The sequence below is a fragment of the Tachysurus fulvidraco genome, chromosome 2, assembly GCF_022655615.1.
Source record: "Tachysurus fulvidraco isolate hzauxx_2018 chromosome 2, HZAU_PFXX_2.0, whole genome shotgun sequence".
NCBI classification, from domain to species: Eukaryota; Metazoa; Chordata; class Actinopteri; order Siluriformes; family Bagridae; genus Tachysurus; species Tachysurus fulvidraco.
In genome coordinates, this window is record NC_062519.1 from 25,778,519 (window position 1) to 25,793,162 (window position 14,644).

Consider the following 14,644-nt stretch of genomic DNA (forward strand, 5'->3'; position numbering starts at 1 on the left):
ATTATTATTATTATTATTATTATTATTATTATTATTATTATTATTATTATTATTATTATTATTATTATTATTACTGTTCTGTATTGTTATTGTTGATTACTATCAAACATTATATCTCCACTAGATTTCGGCTAAAATAAAAACAATCATTTTTAGGCAAAGAAAACAGTTTCTTTAGACGATATAGAAAATCTGTTTCAAATGATTTCTGCATGGTTAAATTGGTAATAGAATTATTAATGGGTGAACTGTGCAGTTAACAAAAGAAATGAAACTGTGATTATCTGTAGCAGAAGTTATTTGGCAGGAATATTATAATTCAGGAGGTAATTACTTTATTTACTAATTACATTCATATTTAATCTTTAAACTGAGCTTTTCAATATCAGTGAAATGAATTGAAATTGTTCCTTCCTTCCCACCTTTCTTCCTTGTGATTATTATGCTAGTCAGTGACGAACAGTGGATACAAAACGTGATTATTTAAGGGTTTAACCATTTAATTCCTATGCAGAATGTCAAAATATGACTAAATATGACTTAAAACTTTCCAGATGTGTATAGGAAGAAAGAAGGTTTCTTCTGGGTTTGGCAGTTGGTTCATTGGCGGCTGTGTGTGTGTGTGTGTGTGTGTGTGTGTGTGTGTGTGTGTGGGTGTGTGTGTGTGTGTGTGTGTGTGTGTGTGTGTGTGTGTGTGCGTGTGTGTGTGTGTGTGTGTGTGTGTGTGTGTGTGTGTGTGTGTGTGTGTGTGTGTGTGTGTGTGTGTGTGTGTTTGTAGTACCCTGGCAGGTAAAGGCTACAAATATATATAATACAAAAAAAAAAAAAACACATAAAATGCCAACCAGGTTTAATGCATTTTCATTTAGCATATCATGAAACATAAAGACATCAAAAAGGTGATGCAAATAGTTACAGCTGATCCTAATATATCTCTTATTGCCTTTCTAAACTGATGCAAAGTTATTAAGTTACTCATATTCACATGACAAGCTTTTTTTTTCCAACCTATTATGATATTAATAAATATGTACATCACAGTTTATGTTGCATTTGTCATTTCAAAACCACAGAACAAGACAAATAGTCCAATATTTATTTTACACCATAGGTTTGTGCTTCTTTATCTTTTATTTATGGTCCTTCACATAATATTATTAGATAAACAATGTACCTGCTTTAAAATTGTAAACGCAGTGTCTGACAAAATGTTTCTGTAAAGGTTCATTTTTAATGTTCTGAATGTGCTCAAGATTCTAAAAGTGCTTTTATATAATGTATTGCTAAAGCAATGGCATTAAATATTTAGAGGATATATACACACTAAATAAAGAAAAAAAAACATGAACTTTACAAGGGTATTCAATACAAATGCGATTAATACACATTTAGATTTCACGCACAGGTTAAATGTTTTAGTTAGTTTAATGATTAATGCATATTTTGCGTGCCACCAACATCGGGAAAAAAACTGCTTTCAATATTTAAATCTGCTTTGCTGTGCTTTGTTTTAAGTAAAGCTCTGTATTTGATGACAACTCTATTATCACAATGAGTAGGAAGGTACTGTAGGTCTATATGATCAAATGTGCATCATTCACTATTAATGTTTGCTAGTTCAAATCTGTTATTACTATTACGAAGCAAAAGAAAAGTCTGTGAACCCAAATCTTTTAATTTCTAACATGCTTTTGTACTGTTGTAATGTCTAATTTGGAAGAGCTGGATAATGCGGTCACCTTGTTTTCGCCCATTGAGAACATGATAAAGTGCATAACCGGTTCAAGACGTTTTTCTTTTTGAGTTTTAAACAAAATCCTTTAACGAGACACAAAGCCCTATCAATGATTGTGATGATGATCAGGGTTGTTTTTTTTTTGTTTTGTTTTTTGTTTTTTTTTACAGCTTGAAAACAAACCTTGTTGAGGAAAGCTGTGCATGAGCAGGCAGAGAGGGGAGAAGAAGAACAAGTTAATACTGAAGATGTCCACGTCAACTCAATCGGATGGTAGAGGGATTTGGGTGAAGTCAAAATTAAGTCTTCATTTAAATTTAGTGGTTGGTACAGGAACCAAATAAATCATTTTACGAGAAATAAATGAAAGGAGAAGAGAGTCTGGTTGGTCAACCGTGCACCGAAGAATACCTGATTCAGATCCAAAGAAATGGGACAAATGTGATGAGTGACTTTTGTACATTTTCATCCAGTCATGTCATTGATGAAATGACTCTGCTCCACCTTTCTGCACCACTCGAACCCTCTCTACATGATGCTGCACTTGGCCTTTAGCTTGTCGGCCCTGCGTTGCTTACTTGAACGCATGTTGAGGCTCATGTCGCGCTTCTTGTCAAGGTTGAGCAGCTCCTGGAAGAGCTCAGTGACATTGTGGTTGGTCTTGGCCGACGTCTCCATAAAGGCACACTTCCAGCTGTTGGCCTGTGCCTCCCCTTCCTTGGTCTCGACCTCACGTTGGCTCTCATCACTCTTATTGCCCACCAGCATGATTGGGATGCCCTCCACATTGCCCTTAATAGCTAGTACCTGCTGATAGATAGGTTTGAGCTCCTCCAGTGACTGGCGGCTCGTGATGGAGTACACCAGGATGAATGCGTGACCCTTGGAGATGGACAAGCGCTGCATTGCTGGGAACTGGTGGCTGCCTGTTGTATCAGTGATCTCAAGCGTGCACACACTTTTGTCACAGCTTATCACCTGCCGGTATGTATCTTCCACCGTGGGGATGTATGTGTCCCTGAACGTGCCCTTCACGAAACGAAGAACCAGGGAGCTCTTGCCAACACCTCCAGCCCCAAACACCACCACACGGTAGTCATTGCTCTGCTCAGGCATGCTGGTACGGTCCACTCAGGGTGCAGTCAGTGCTAAAACTTGATGTATTCCCTGAGATCTAGAAAAATACAAATTGAAGAAAAAAAAAACATGCGTTTAAATATTTAAATATTAAATGTAATAGAATCACTCATGATAATGTTATTAATATCTAATGCATATTTTGTTTGCACAGGTCCAAACAACCACACATGATCCACAAAATCCCAGGTTGAACGTCTCCCAATGTTCAATTGTGTCTGGCTAACAATGTAGGCATGCGTTTATCCTTGGAGCTCATTCAAAGGTAAAATATAACTGTGTATAAACAATGGATGATAAAGCAGCGCTCATCAGGAATGTAGAAGAATGATATCCTCTAAGGCCAAAAGTAATTGGACACCTGATCTTCACACGCATATACGGTTCTTCCCTGGTCTGTTGCCACAAAGTTAGAAACATGGAATTGTCTAGAATGTTATTGTGTGCTGCAGTATTACATTTTCCCTTCCCTTTCATTGTGACAAAGTCACAAAGCATGCTCCATGAAGCCATGGACTATGAGAGATGGACTGAAAGATCTTGAGTGTCCTGTGTTCCAAGCAGTGACTAACTCAACCTGATTGAACACATGTAGGATGAACCGAAACATCTACTGGACCCCAGACAACCTCTATTTATTGCTATTAATGTATCTAAAACAATGTCAATGCACTTAAACAAACACAGTAAATAAAGCATTATAATTGTCCTGTGCTTGCATGAGTAATGTTCTATAAATATATTGTATTTAGCTGTATGACAAGGATGAGTCAGTATACTTATATATGTCACAGAATATATAAATATATAATACAGAATATATATGCCGCTCTCAGCTGTTTTGTGTCAAATCAGTTTGAAGGCAAAATCGTTTTAATTGTTTGTTAATTGTTCTTATAAGAACTGAAACCACACACACACACACACACACACACACACACACACACACACACACACACACACACACACACACACACACACACACATCAACCTCAAAATACTTCCAGTGCATTGGACCGTTTGCTCCATAAAAGGTTCTACAATGCACCCCAAAAAGCAGGGAACATCTATGTTCAATTATTAGAAAGGACATCATGTTTTCTAAAACCTTTCAGTCTGAGAAAAAAGAAATAAAAAATGCCGGACTAAACTTTACAGGACCAACTTTGTCTAGAAATGAGAGTAGCTTGTTATCATTGCTGCTCTCATATGATTACTTGCATTAATAATTTTTAACTTTATTTGCTTTTCTATACACCGTTAGTTTGAATCTATCTGTTTTTGCTGACATTTGTGTTAAAAAATCTGCAAGTTAGAAACATCGCAAGGATATGTACCAGAACAATAACATTTTTCATTATGTACTTTAAGCAACATAAAACTATATATCAGTCCTGTCTGTTGTAAATAATGCCAGAAGTCACGTTTTACCATGTACGGAATGAATCAGGTCATCGGTGTCCCAGTGTGTAGTGAACCAGTCTTTGTGCCTGAACTCGTTTAAACGATATACCTATTTACAAAGTGCTAGTGAACTGATCAAAAAAAGTTGTAATTTGTGCTTTCTTGTTTTTAAGGTGCTTGGAAAGCGCCAAGCCGGACCACAGGAGGTGTTTCAGTATCCTATGCTTTGTCATGTTTATGTAGGCGGTGATACCTGTCCATGTTTCCTGCCATTGCACCTGATCCGTGTAGACTTTAATTAGATGCCTTATATATGTTCATGCCATTGTGATTGTTTGTAGCTGTTGTTACTGTTGTTGTAATATCGTTAGCACGCTTTCATGTTATGTCAGTAAGTTTTATGTTATTACAGTAGGATTGCCAAGTGATGTCAGGTTATAGATTACTAAATCATGTCCAGGTCTCATGTTTATTGTAACTGTATGTAGCTGTAGTTTCAGGTTTTGTTTATTGGACGGTCGCCGGCTCCGATCCACCCGTGGACGTTACAGGCTTCTTGGTATAATTAGCTGCATTTCTTTGTTGTTGTTGTTATTGCTTAGTTATTTTAGCATTTGTTTTTCTTTCTAGGTTAAAGACACTATCCCTGTGTGGTATGTGGTATACAATTTTTTGGAATAAAAAGAATAAACCAGTGCACCCTAACATGAAGCATTGTTGACTATTTCCTGTTTTCCTTTTCCAGCACACCTACGGTACTTTATTCCTTACATAAAACCTGTTAATGTAATCTACTACGCCTTAAAGTGTGACACAGGATAAACTGACTATATACAAAGTTTGGGAACAGGTACAGTTCATTTTAGAACAATACTCCACTTCTGAATACTACTGTACCTTGGCCTATTGCACCGTACATTTTCCATGGACTGTTTAGCCTCTACTTGTGGGTGAATGTGCAAATAGAAAATAGTGCATTTCTCTGCATCCATCAGCACCAAGGTCAGAATATATTAATGACTCACTCATCACACTCTGGAGCAGATGTAGCCATTGGTCTCCTGTGTATAGCAAGATCAAACTGGCTATTTCCAGTACTTAGAATACATTTCTCTTGAGCGTAGAACCTTATCCTTATCCTCTCTCCCTCACCTGAGCACCGTGTTTGTTAAAGTGCACTGTGGTTACTTTGCTCATGCATCTGATTATCATGAAAAGTGTGATTAACAACGCAAGTCTCTCTGGTTTGAAGAGCTGGTAGTGCAAAGTAGGTCATGTGTTCAAATCAGCCAAGATAAGGGTGTGATTATAATAATTAGAACTATGCCATAATAAATGATGCTAAATAAATATCAAGCCTATTAAAGCACTCCTGAGGAAGTTGATGTAACAAAAAAAAGAAAAAGAAAAAAAATACACAAAACTGAAATACTCTTTCCTAATAACTAAGCTCGTTATTTTTCATGATCTTCAAATCACACTTTAAAATCTTACTAACTGCACAGAATTAGAAACATCTGTATTTTTTTATTTATTTATATTTTTTTCATTCTAATTTTATATTCCACTTATTTTGTACTGAAGGATAGTCATAAAGCATTTCCCTGTGTATGTTGTGTATTTGACTAATCAAATCTATAATGCTGAATTGAACCAATTTTTAGTAAATTAGTACACATTTTTTGAACCATTGCATATAGGTCACCAGTTGATGTATAAAACAATATACTGCATGTGGCTTTATGCAAATTTCAAAAACGTTGAAGTTTCCAATGTAGATGTTTCCAAATATTACAACTGGCAAAAACAGTGCAATTTCATGACATGAACTTTGAAGAATTGCTTTTTATATGCCAGTCGTCCCATGTGTCCATGTTCAGGGATCCTAGTAAAACACGACGAGAAGGATGATATAATTGTGTTCTTTCCCATCACTAAGCAACATATCAACAGAGAATGGAGTTTTCCGTGTTGTCCCATGAGAAGCCTGTTATTGTTGCAGGACTGGCAACTTAAAAATGCTCCAGTGTTGCATGCAATTAACTGGAATGTTTACTGTATATAAAGTAGTATATATAACCAATACATGACATTAAAAAAACACAATGGTATGAAAAAGATGGCAAAGGAGGCAGGGAGACTAGAGGAGTATCAGAGGCGACTGGACTGAGGCTATGAATTCCAATTTGAGAAAATTAAGAAAAAGATATAGTACAGGAGTATGATGCATATCATTCTCCTGTAAGCGCACTCAAATACGTATCTTATGAGAGGGAGGGAAAGAGAAACGCTGCAGTGCAGAATCACCAGAGGAGAAAGATGAAGAGGGTGGGCCTCTGGTGTCATACGGATGCCCGAAGCACCTCTGCTGCAGTGCTTGACTAAAAAACTTTTTTCCTTTGTAATCATTTTGCATATTTACAACACTTGCAAGGGATATTTCTTGTTTCCATCTGTATTCTTGGTAAAATAGTGATCTCTCCTAAAACAGTAAATCATAGCACGATGCCAATAAGTACATTCAAGAATCAGCTATTCTTCCTTCATCCGCATCCTCGTGACGTCTCAGTTGTGCTTCTTTTCTGGAACTCTGGGAGTTCGCTGGTTACTGTGGAAACATACCACAAGGGCAGGCGTGATATAGAAGAAAGACCATGTGTGAGAGAGGATGTAAGCTGGGATATTGATGAAGCTTAAATGATAATGAGCAAAAAAATAAACTCCTCACTGACACGCGGAGACAAAAAATAAAGCCATTTCTCTGTTTTAACCCTGATAGTCAGTCAACAAATGCTGGGTTTAATTCATATCACAGAAACTTTATATATGCTTATATAAGTAGTCTATTTCAGCTACTGTCTATCAACTTGGTCATGATTCATCCCAAATTGCTGAACCTTACGAAATTCTCTCCTGCGGTGAAAGATGGCAATATGCAATCATTTCAGAAACTGCAAAAATAAGCATCGTGTTACATCCTAACCAGCACTACACCATAATGCTGAGCAAATTTCTATGATAATCTCAGCATCACATCCAAACCAACAAAGAAATCCGCCCACTTTAGATTAATAGGCATGAGAAAATATATATGATATGTAACTAAAGAAATAAATCCTCACTAGGTTCTAATTCAGCTGTAGCAGAGTGCATATGGCACACCACTAGACCTACAAGATGGTCCTGCTGTGCTTCCAAAAACAAACCTGCCGTTTCATAATCCTTACCAGCATCCCCACGATGATCCTTGTAATCAGCACTTAATAATTTATGCTAAACTGTTTGAATGAATATCCAAAAAATGTCACCTACAAAAATATCCACAGAGGATGACATTTCATTAAAAAAAGCCAAACATCATCAACTTAAAAACTACACATTTTTGTTTTAACCTCAAATTAAATACCCCTAATGCCACAACAGGCACTTTGTACAGGTGTGATCTCTACCACGACCTGATCATCAAATGTGATGCATCACTCCAACAAATGAATGGGTTTTATTTTAAAGATATGCAGTGATCATGACGTTCCTTCTGATATCTCGCAGTTGCCGATGTGGGTGTTTCTGTGGGTGATTTATTTGTTGTTGATGAATCACACTATCCAGGAAAGATGATAAACGAGAACCTTTACGCATCACGTGATTTTCTCTATTTTAATGCAACACGGTTTACGTTGACGATGCTCATAATAATGCGCGCGCGTTAGAAGTGAATCATCCACCGTCCGGTTCACTACAGCGCGTCACGGGCAAGGCGTTAGATAACGCGCATTAGAAACAAGACTCGATCCTACCAATAAAAACAAACAAATAACAAAAGAAAAAACCTACAAGGCTGTGTTACACTATCGCTTAACTGTTACAGCACGGATACCGTCCTGAAACGGGCGTATTTAGATGCAGGGTCCGAATAGATATCGAACAAAAAAGGCCATGTCGGGTTTAAACGGTGAAAAAAAAACAATACATATTGTTTCTCACATCTCGTGTCCTTGCGTTTACATTTCTGCACTGTGATATTTTTCTTTTGTTCAGCTGCGTGACCGTCGCGCTCCATCACACCAAATAAGGCTTTAAGGCTCAAGGACGCGCAGAAGATGCTCGTTACCGACCGCGCGAATGCGCATCCTTTCCCTTACAAACAGCCCATACACGCGTCCGCTTACCTCGACGTTGTGCTGCAGTGTCCCGAAGACGTCAGCAGTAGACTATACGAAGCGGCGAGGAAGCACACAAGCGACGGATGTCTTAGATTCTACGCCATACCAGTCACGTAGCATTTTGCCTGGCGGTTTGCATGGCGTTAAAACGGAAAGATGTCGCGGAGAGCTAAAGGTGCCGTTATTGCTGTTGGAAGGCGCGCGCGCGCGGCTACGCTCCTGTGTGGTGTGACGCACGCGGACACCCCCGCTTCCTAAGCGCGCACTGTGACGGTGCGTTTCGCGCAGCTCAGCACTGCCGCTATCAGGACCATGAGCGCAACAAAAAAAAAAACCCACAACGTTTCATTCAGTTTATCCTCGGAAGATGAGGGCGTGGATGCATACGGCCCGTGAAAACTACACGAACGTTAATTCTATAATAGTGTTTATGTACTATTATCACATGTTCTATCATCACATGATACACCGGAAACGGAATTTAAACGTGGGATCTTTTATTCCACACGTTAAGTAGTGCAGCGTTAATTATGCAAATCTTAGGAAACTGGGGTAGGAAGGGTAAAGCTTATATGTTGAGAAAATCAATAAAGTCTGTCTAAGCTCAGAATGGGTCTGTCTCCTTTCCCCAGTCACAACAGTAATAAATAAATAAATAAATAAGCTAACAACGGTAGCAGCCCCTGATGTGGAACATTTGACAACCCAGAAAACCAAATATGGCTGCTTAAGTAAGACAAAAACAAGTTCTTCATAACATGTGACATTCCAGAGTATGAGTAAGATATCTCAACACAACACAAGTTATCATTACACAACACAACGCTTTATCTTACACAGAAAATGAAGTGATTTGAAATGATTCAAACATACTATTTATTACCAATTTGGCACAAAGTTCAGTTTGATGACAGTATGACATGTAGTGAAATGCTTTGTGCGACTGTCCTAAAAACAACCAATATTAGTGAAAAGTACAGAATAAAGGAATAAGGCACAGATTAATACAATATAAGAAGAAATAAATCTATATATCAAGTAAACACATTTAAGTATATATACATATATTTTCTTTTTTTCTTTCGGCTGCTCACTGTTCTGGGTCGCCACCGCAGATCACATGGTCTGCATATTAGACCTGGCACAGGTTTTATGCCAGATGCCCTTCCTAACACAACCCTCCCATTTTACAGGCTTGGGGATGGCACTGAGAGTTAACTCTTCAGTGGCTGGGTTAGCTCCCTGAATCGATCTCGATCTTGATCAGAGTACGTGATCCTGCCCCTGGACCACCCAGAGGCTTTATAGATAACACGTTTCTTTTCTGCATCCAGTAAACAAACAAAATACAAAACCTGAAGAATCACATTATGATTGTAATTGTTTCAATAAACATGCATCCTCATGACAAATGAAACTCTCCTATGGAATTAATAAAAGAGAACATAATTCTCATTCTGACGATCCACACTTGCCAAAAACACACAGGGGGCCTAGAAACCACTTTTCATGACTCTTGATTAAACAAGATACCTACATGTCAATAACACTGTTCTCCAGAGAACAGTCACTAAATATATCAGTCCATGAGTCTGTAACAACTGTCTGTAGGTTCATGTTTACTGGAATCCATAAATAAAGGGGGGCTAAGTATAGTATTGCTTTAAGAGTGGTAGCCATGGAGTCAATTCTTTAGGATATACAGGAAACAGCTGTGGTGTGGTCTGGACATTAAAGCAGGAGGGAATGCCAAGTTTATCGTGCCAAGTTGATCGTGCCTCTCTTTTGGTGGCAGCTGGTAAGATTGCTCATCAGCTCCATCACAGGCACTTGATGAGAAAGAGCCAGTACTGTGGTACTTGGTACTGTGGTGCAGGCTGGCATTTCTTTTTCTGTCTGGTTTTATCAGTATGAATTGTATCTGATTCTGACTCAAAATGCAGGTGGTCACAAGACATGAGCGGGTTCATGTGCAAAACCCTGGAGGGTCCTCTTTCTCTGGTTTCACTTCATTAATAAGACCCTATTTGCCTCACTACAGTGTGAACAGTGTACTCCCAATAATTACAAAGTCTCCTTTCAGTGTCAGGCTCTTGATTAGGGCTTGCTCACCCGGCTGCAGCACAAAACCCCTAGCAGAGCCCCTATGTTTGGCATAGTACTTTTTTACTCCGTTCAGTGACTTTCTGAGCATTTTTGTCTGTGATGGTGTATGCTTCTTCCATGTATTGTCTCCATTTATTCACATACACTCTGTGGTCACTGGAACCTGACTCAAAAAGCAGAATAAGAAAATAACCTGTTACTTCACACCTTGTGCAATTGTAGGCATACATCAGTTTCTTCTGGGACTTCTTCCAGTTGGATTTCTGTATCTCATTCAGTTTCTTCAGCATTTGCAGCAATGTCCTGTTCATATGCTCCACCTGACCATTCCCTATCGGATGATAGGGTGTCGTTCTGGAACCACCAACTCCACTTAGTCTCTTTAATTGACTGAACAGCTGATTTTCAAATCCTCCTCCACATGATGAATGTGGGAGAGAAAACCAAACCTCAGGGCAAAGTCAATGAAGAAGATGTTTGCAGCACTTTTCCCTAACTTTGATTTAGTGGCATATGCTTGTGCAAAGCTTGTAAAATGATCAACAATGACGAGGATATAATCATATTCTCCTTTACACCTGTAAAGATGGGAAAAAATCAATGGAGACTACTGTAGTTCAGATAATCAGGGGAGCTCTTGTGTCATGGTATGGCTTTTTCTGTTTAATACAGGTGCATGCTTTGGACACATAGTGTTCAATCTCAGTTTTCAAATAAGGGCAGAAGAAGTGGTCACGTATTAGAGAAACTGTACTGTCTACACTTTGTGTCCCATGTTGTTGTGTCATTCTTCCAAAACCTTCCTCTTGTATTTATCTGACATTGTGTTTTTGGACTGAAAATTTTCATTTCTTTTTACTGGTGGCCTGGAACCTGACAGTTTGCAAATTAACACAGGGCATATGACTGGATCTGATTCTTCTGTGCTGCTTAATTGTCCCTTGGGTATAGGCCAGAGTGATGCAGCAGTTGGCTCCACTGTTTGCTTCACTGAAACTGACAGGGATGCAGCTGTTTACAGTCTGTTGTAAGAAATAAAAATGCGTAGTGTAAAAATAAGATGATGATGTTGAAGATCTTAATAAAGAACAAGAAGTTTATTCCAGCATAGCAGTGACAAAATACATGGTGTACTTTGGGTTCGTCTGAGTTGGTCAGAACCTAGAGCAAATTCTGCTCAAGCCTTATATACAGTTTTCCCTTTTGGTCATTTAAATGAAGTTCCGCTTTGAATGTGTATTGAGTGTAAAAACTGAATGTCTCCCAAATGGCTGGGCTACACCTTGTTGTCTAGCTGATGTCTTTAAATGTTAATCATGGTCACGTACACCTTGTCTTGGTATTGGTACAATTGCTAGCACCCAAGTGGTCACTTTAAATGGTAATCGCAGCCACGTAGACCCTTTGTTCGTGGTGATCCTTAATGTCCTGCTGCCGTACCCATATTTATAATTGAATCACATTTCTACATTTTGAGTCCTAAATGTATTACCTTATAATACTTCTTAGGAATGAGCTCTTTTAGATGTGTACCTTGGAGTGGAATTTGGGTGCAATTTCTGTAATTTGTGGTATGGTATCAGTTAATGCTCTGCCTCAAAATCAGCAGGATCCACTCTACTGCCTTTGAAAGAGACTACCCTGCTTAAATAATGCACTTCTGATTGATACAGATCACACTTGCTAGGTTTGAGTTTAAATCCATACTCTCTGAGCTGCTGCAATGCTCTCTGTACATCATTCACATGGTCATCAAAAGTCTTTTAGAAAACATCATGTAATCTAGGTATGGTACAAAGATGTTATTACTCCTCCAGACTCCCCTCCGTACACCACTGAAATGCTACAGGGCGTTTATGAGACCAAAGAGAATCTGTAGCCACTATGAGGTAACAAAAGCTGTCAATGACCTGCTTTCTTCAGAGATAAATCCCTGATGGTATGCCTTTCCCTGATCTAGTAGGGAACCAGGAATTACCACCAAAACTGATCTATTATGTCCTGTACCCGAGGACTCAGTTGGTGATCTGGGCGGGTCTTCCAATTCAGGCCTCTATAATCTATGCACAAATCATCATTTCATTACCAGCATTGGGATGATCAGTCCTTCCTCATGGTCAGTTGCTGAGAGTAGCTGGAATGTTGTTTTGATCTATTATAGATAAGGCATTTCAGTTCCATTTGCTGCAGTCAGTGTAAGACCATCAGGTGAATCCAACTCAATATCACATGTTGTCTTGTCCTGCCATGTATTGTTCAAACTCTTGTACCATGAGATTTTGATTCCATACAGAGATTCAGGCTGTGGTCCAAACCGTGGACTAGGGTACTAAATAGTATCTTTGACAAATAATACTGTCCGATTTCTATAGTAACACTATATTATTTGCAATAATGTTTGGTTTTGGTTGTGATCTAACTTTAGATGTAATAGCCAATTGCAAGCCGGGGCAAGTTGTGGCCTAATGGTTAGAGAGTTTAACTCGTAATCCTAAGGTTGTGGGTTCGAGTCTCGGGCCGGCCACGACTGAGGTGCCCTTGAGCAAGGCACTGAACCCCCCAACTGCTCCCCGGGCGCTGCAGCATAAATAGCTGCCCACTGCTCCGGGTGTGTGTTCACGGTGTGTGTGTGTCCACTTTGGATGGGTCAAATTCAGAGAACGAATTCTGAGTATGGCTCACCATACTTAGCCGACTTTGTCTCTTAGTGGTTGAGGCAAGTAACTTTAATAAAAAATGGACTCCATTACGATTAAATATGTACATAGCTATCCATTTATTTATCTAGCATTTCACAACTTATAGTTGCAATAACAAAAACAACAACAACAATAATGTTCTCTAGCATATCTAGGGGTGCGTGATTGTCAGAGTTTAAAACAAACATTTAAAAAAATTCAGTGTACCTGTATAATGTTTATTTTTATTTTATATTACATACTATGTTTATATTATATTATCAATTTGTTTATTAACTCTGTAGCCTATATATTTTACAATTATTTAGGAACGTGTATGATTCTTTCCCTCCCCTCACTACTAGGCCAAAATCAACAAGTGTTTTAAACAATAGAGTCCTGTATGAACAAGGGTAAAGTCAAACACCAGTTTTACTCAGTAATCTCAAGTGGGATTAGAATTCAGGTCTCTCTGGTCAGAATCCATCATGCTAACCATTATACCAGGAAAACTCCCCTTACTGTAAGTAAGATGGTATTATGCTTATTTTGAGTTATGTTTAGAATGATTTGAAATCAGGTTTTCATTATGCTTATCATTACACTAGGACAGACCCCCATTATTGTACTTGTATTATGTTTATTTTCAGTTGTGTTAATTAATTTGTAGCCTATATATCACAATGATTTTGGAACTTGTATGATTCTCTGCAGCCCAAAATCAAAGAGCATTTTGAATAGCAGAGTAAATTCAAACACCAATTTCACTCTGTAACCTTGAGTGGGATTTGAACCCTCCGATCTCCGTGTATGCAGTGTGACTGGAAGATGTCCTGGATAGAGGGAGGGAGACCCCTATAATCCTCTCAGATGTCTTCACTGTGTGCTCTAGGGCCTTGCAATCTAAGGTTTTGCAATTTCTAAACCACACAGTGAAGTTGGTGTTAGTAAACCAGGTCAGGTCATTAGAAATGTGTACCCCATGAAACTTGGTACTACTTACTCTCTCAACTATGGAGCCACTGATGAGCAGGGGAGGATGGTTAGCTGACCCTCTCTGAAGTCAACAAAGATTTTCACTATTTTCTAGTTTAAATTCCACCTGTGTCCCAATACAGTCATGTCATCAGCAAACTTGATGATGAGGTTGGATTCATGCAGTTGTGGGTGAGCAGCGTGAACATCAGAGGGCTGAGCACACAGCCTTGAGGAGCACCTGTGCTCAGTGTGATGGTGCCTGATGTTCTGCTACCAGTGTGCACTGCCTGCGGTCTCTCTGTCAGGAAGTCTAGAATCCTGTTACAGAGTGGTGTTGAGGCCGTGTAGAGAGAGTTTCCTCATCAGTTGTTGGGGAATGGTCATATTGAATACTGAGCTGAAGTGAAAGAACAGCATTCTGACCTATGTGTCCATTGTGTCCA

The 14,644-nt window shown here is 38.8% G+C and overlaps 1 protein-coding gene across 1 annotated transcript; it reads right to left on the reverse strand.

The window, feature by feature from the left end:
* Positions 1–833: 833 nt before the first annotated feature.
* Positions 834–8,704, reverse strand: diras1a (DIRAS family, GTP-binding RAS-like 1a). Its single transcript, XM_027169641.2, has 2 exons — positions 8,446–8,704; positions 834–2,909 (listed from the first exon to the last, which is right to left on the reverse strand). The coding sequence occupies exon 2, from the start codon at positions 2,849–2,851 to the stop codon at positions 2,264–2,266; it is 588 nt and encodes a 195-aa protein (XP_027025442.1). The 5' UTR covers positions 2,852–2,909; positions 8,446–8,704; the 3' UTR covers positions 834–2,263.
* Between the last annotated feature and the right edge of the window lie 5,940 nt (positions 8,705–14,644).

What these genes read in the sequence shown, in the direction of transcription:
- diras1a (XM_027169641.2), bottom strand. Translation starts at nt 2,851, where the DNA reads ATGCCTGAGCAGAGCAATGACTACCGTGTGGTGGTGTTTGGGGCTGGA.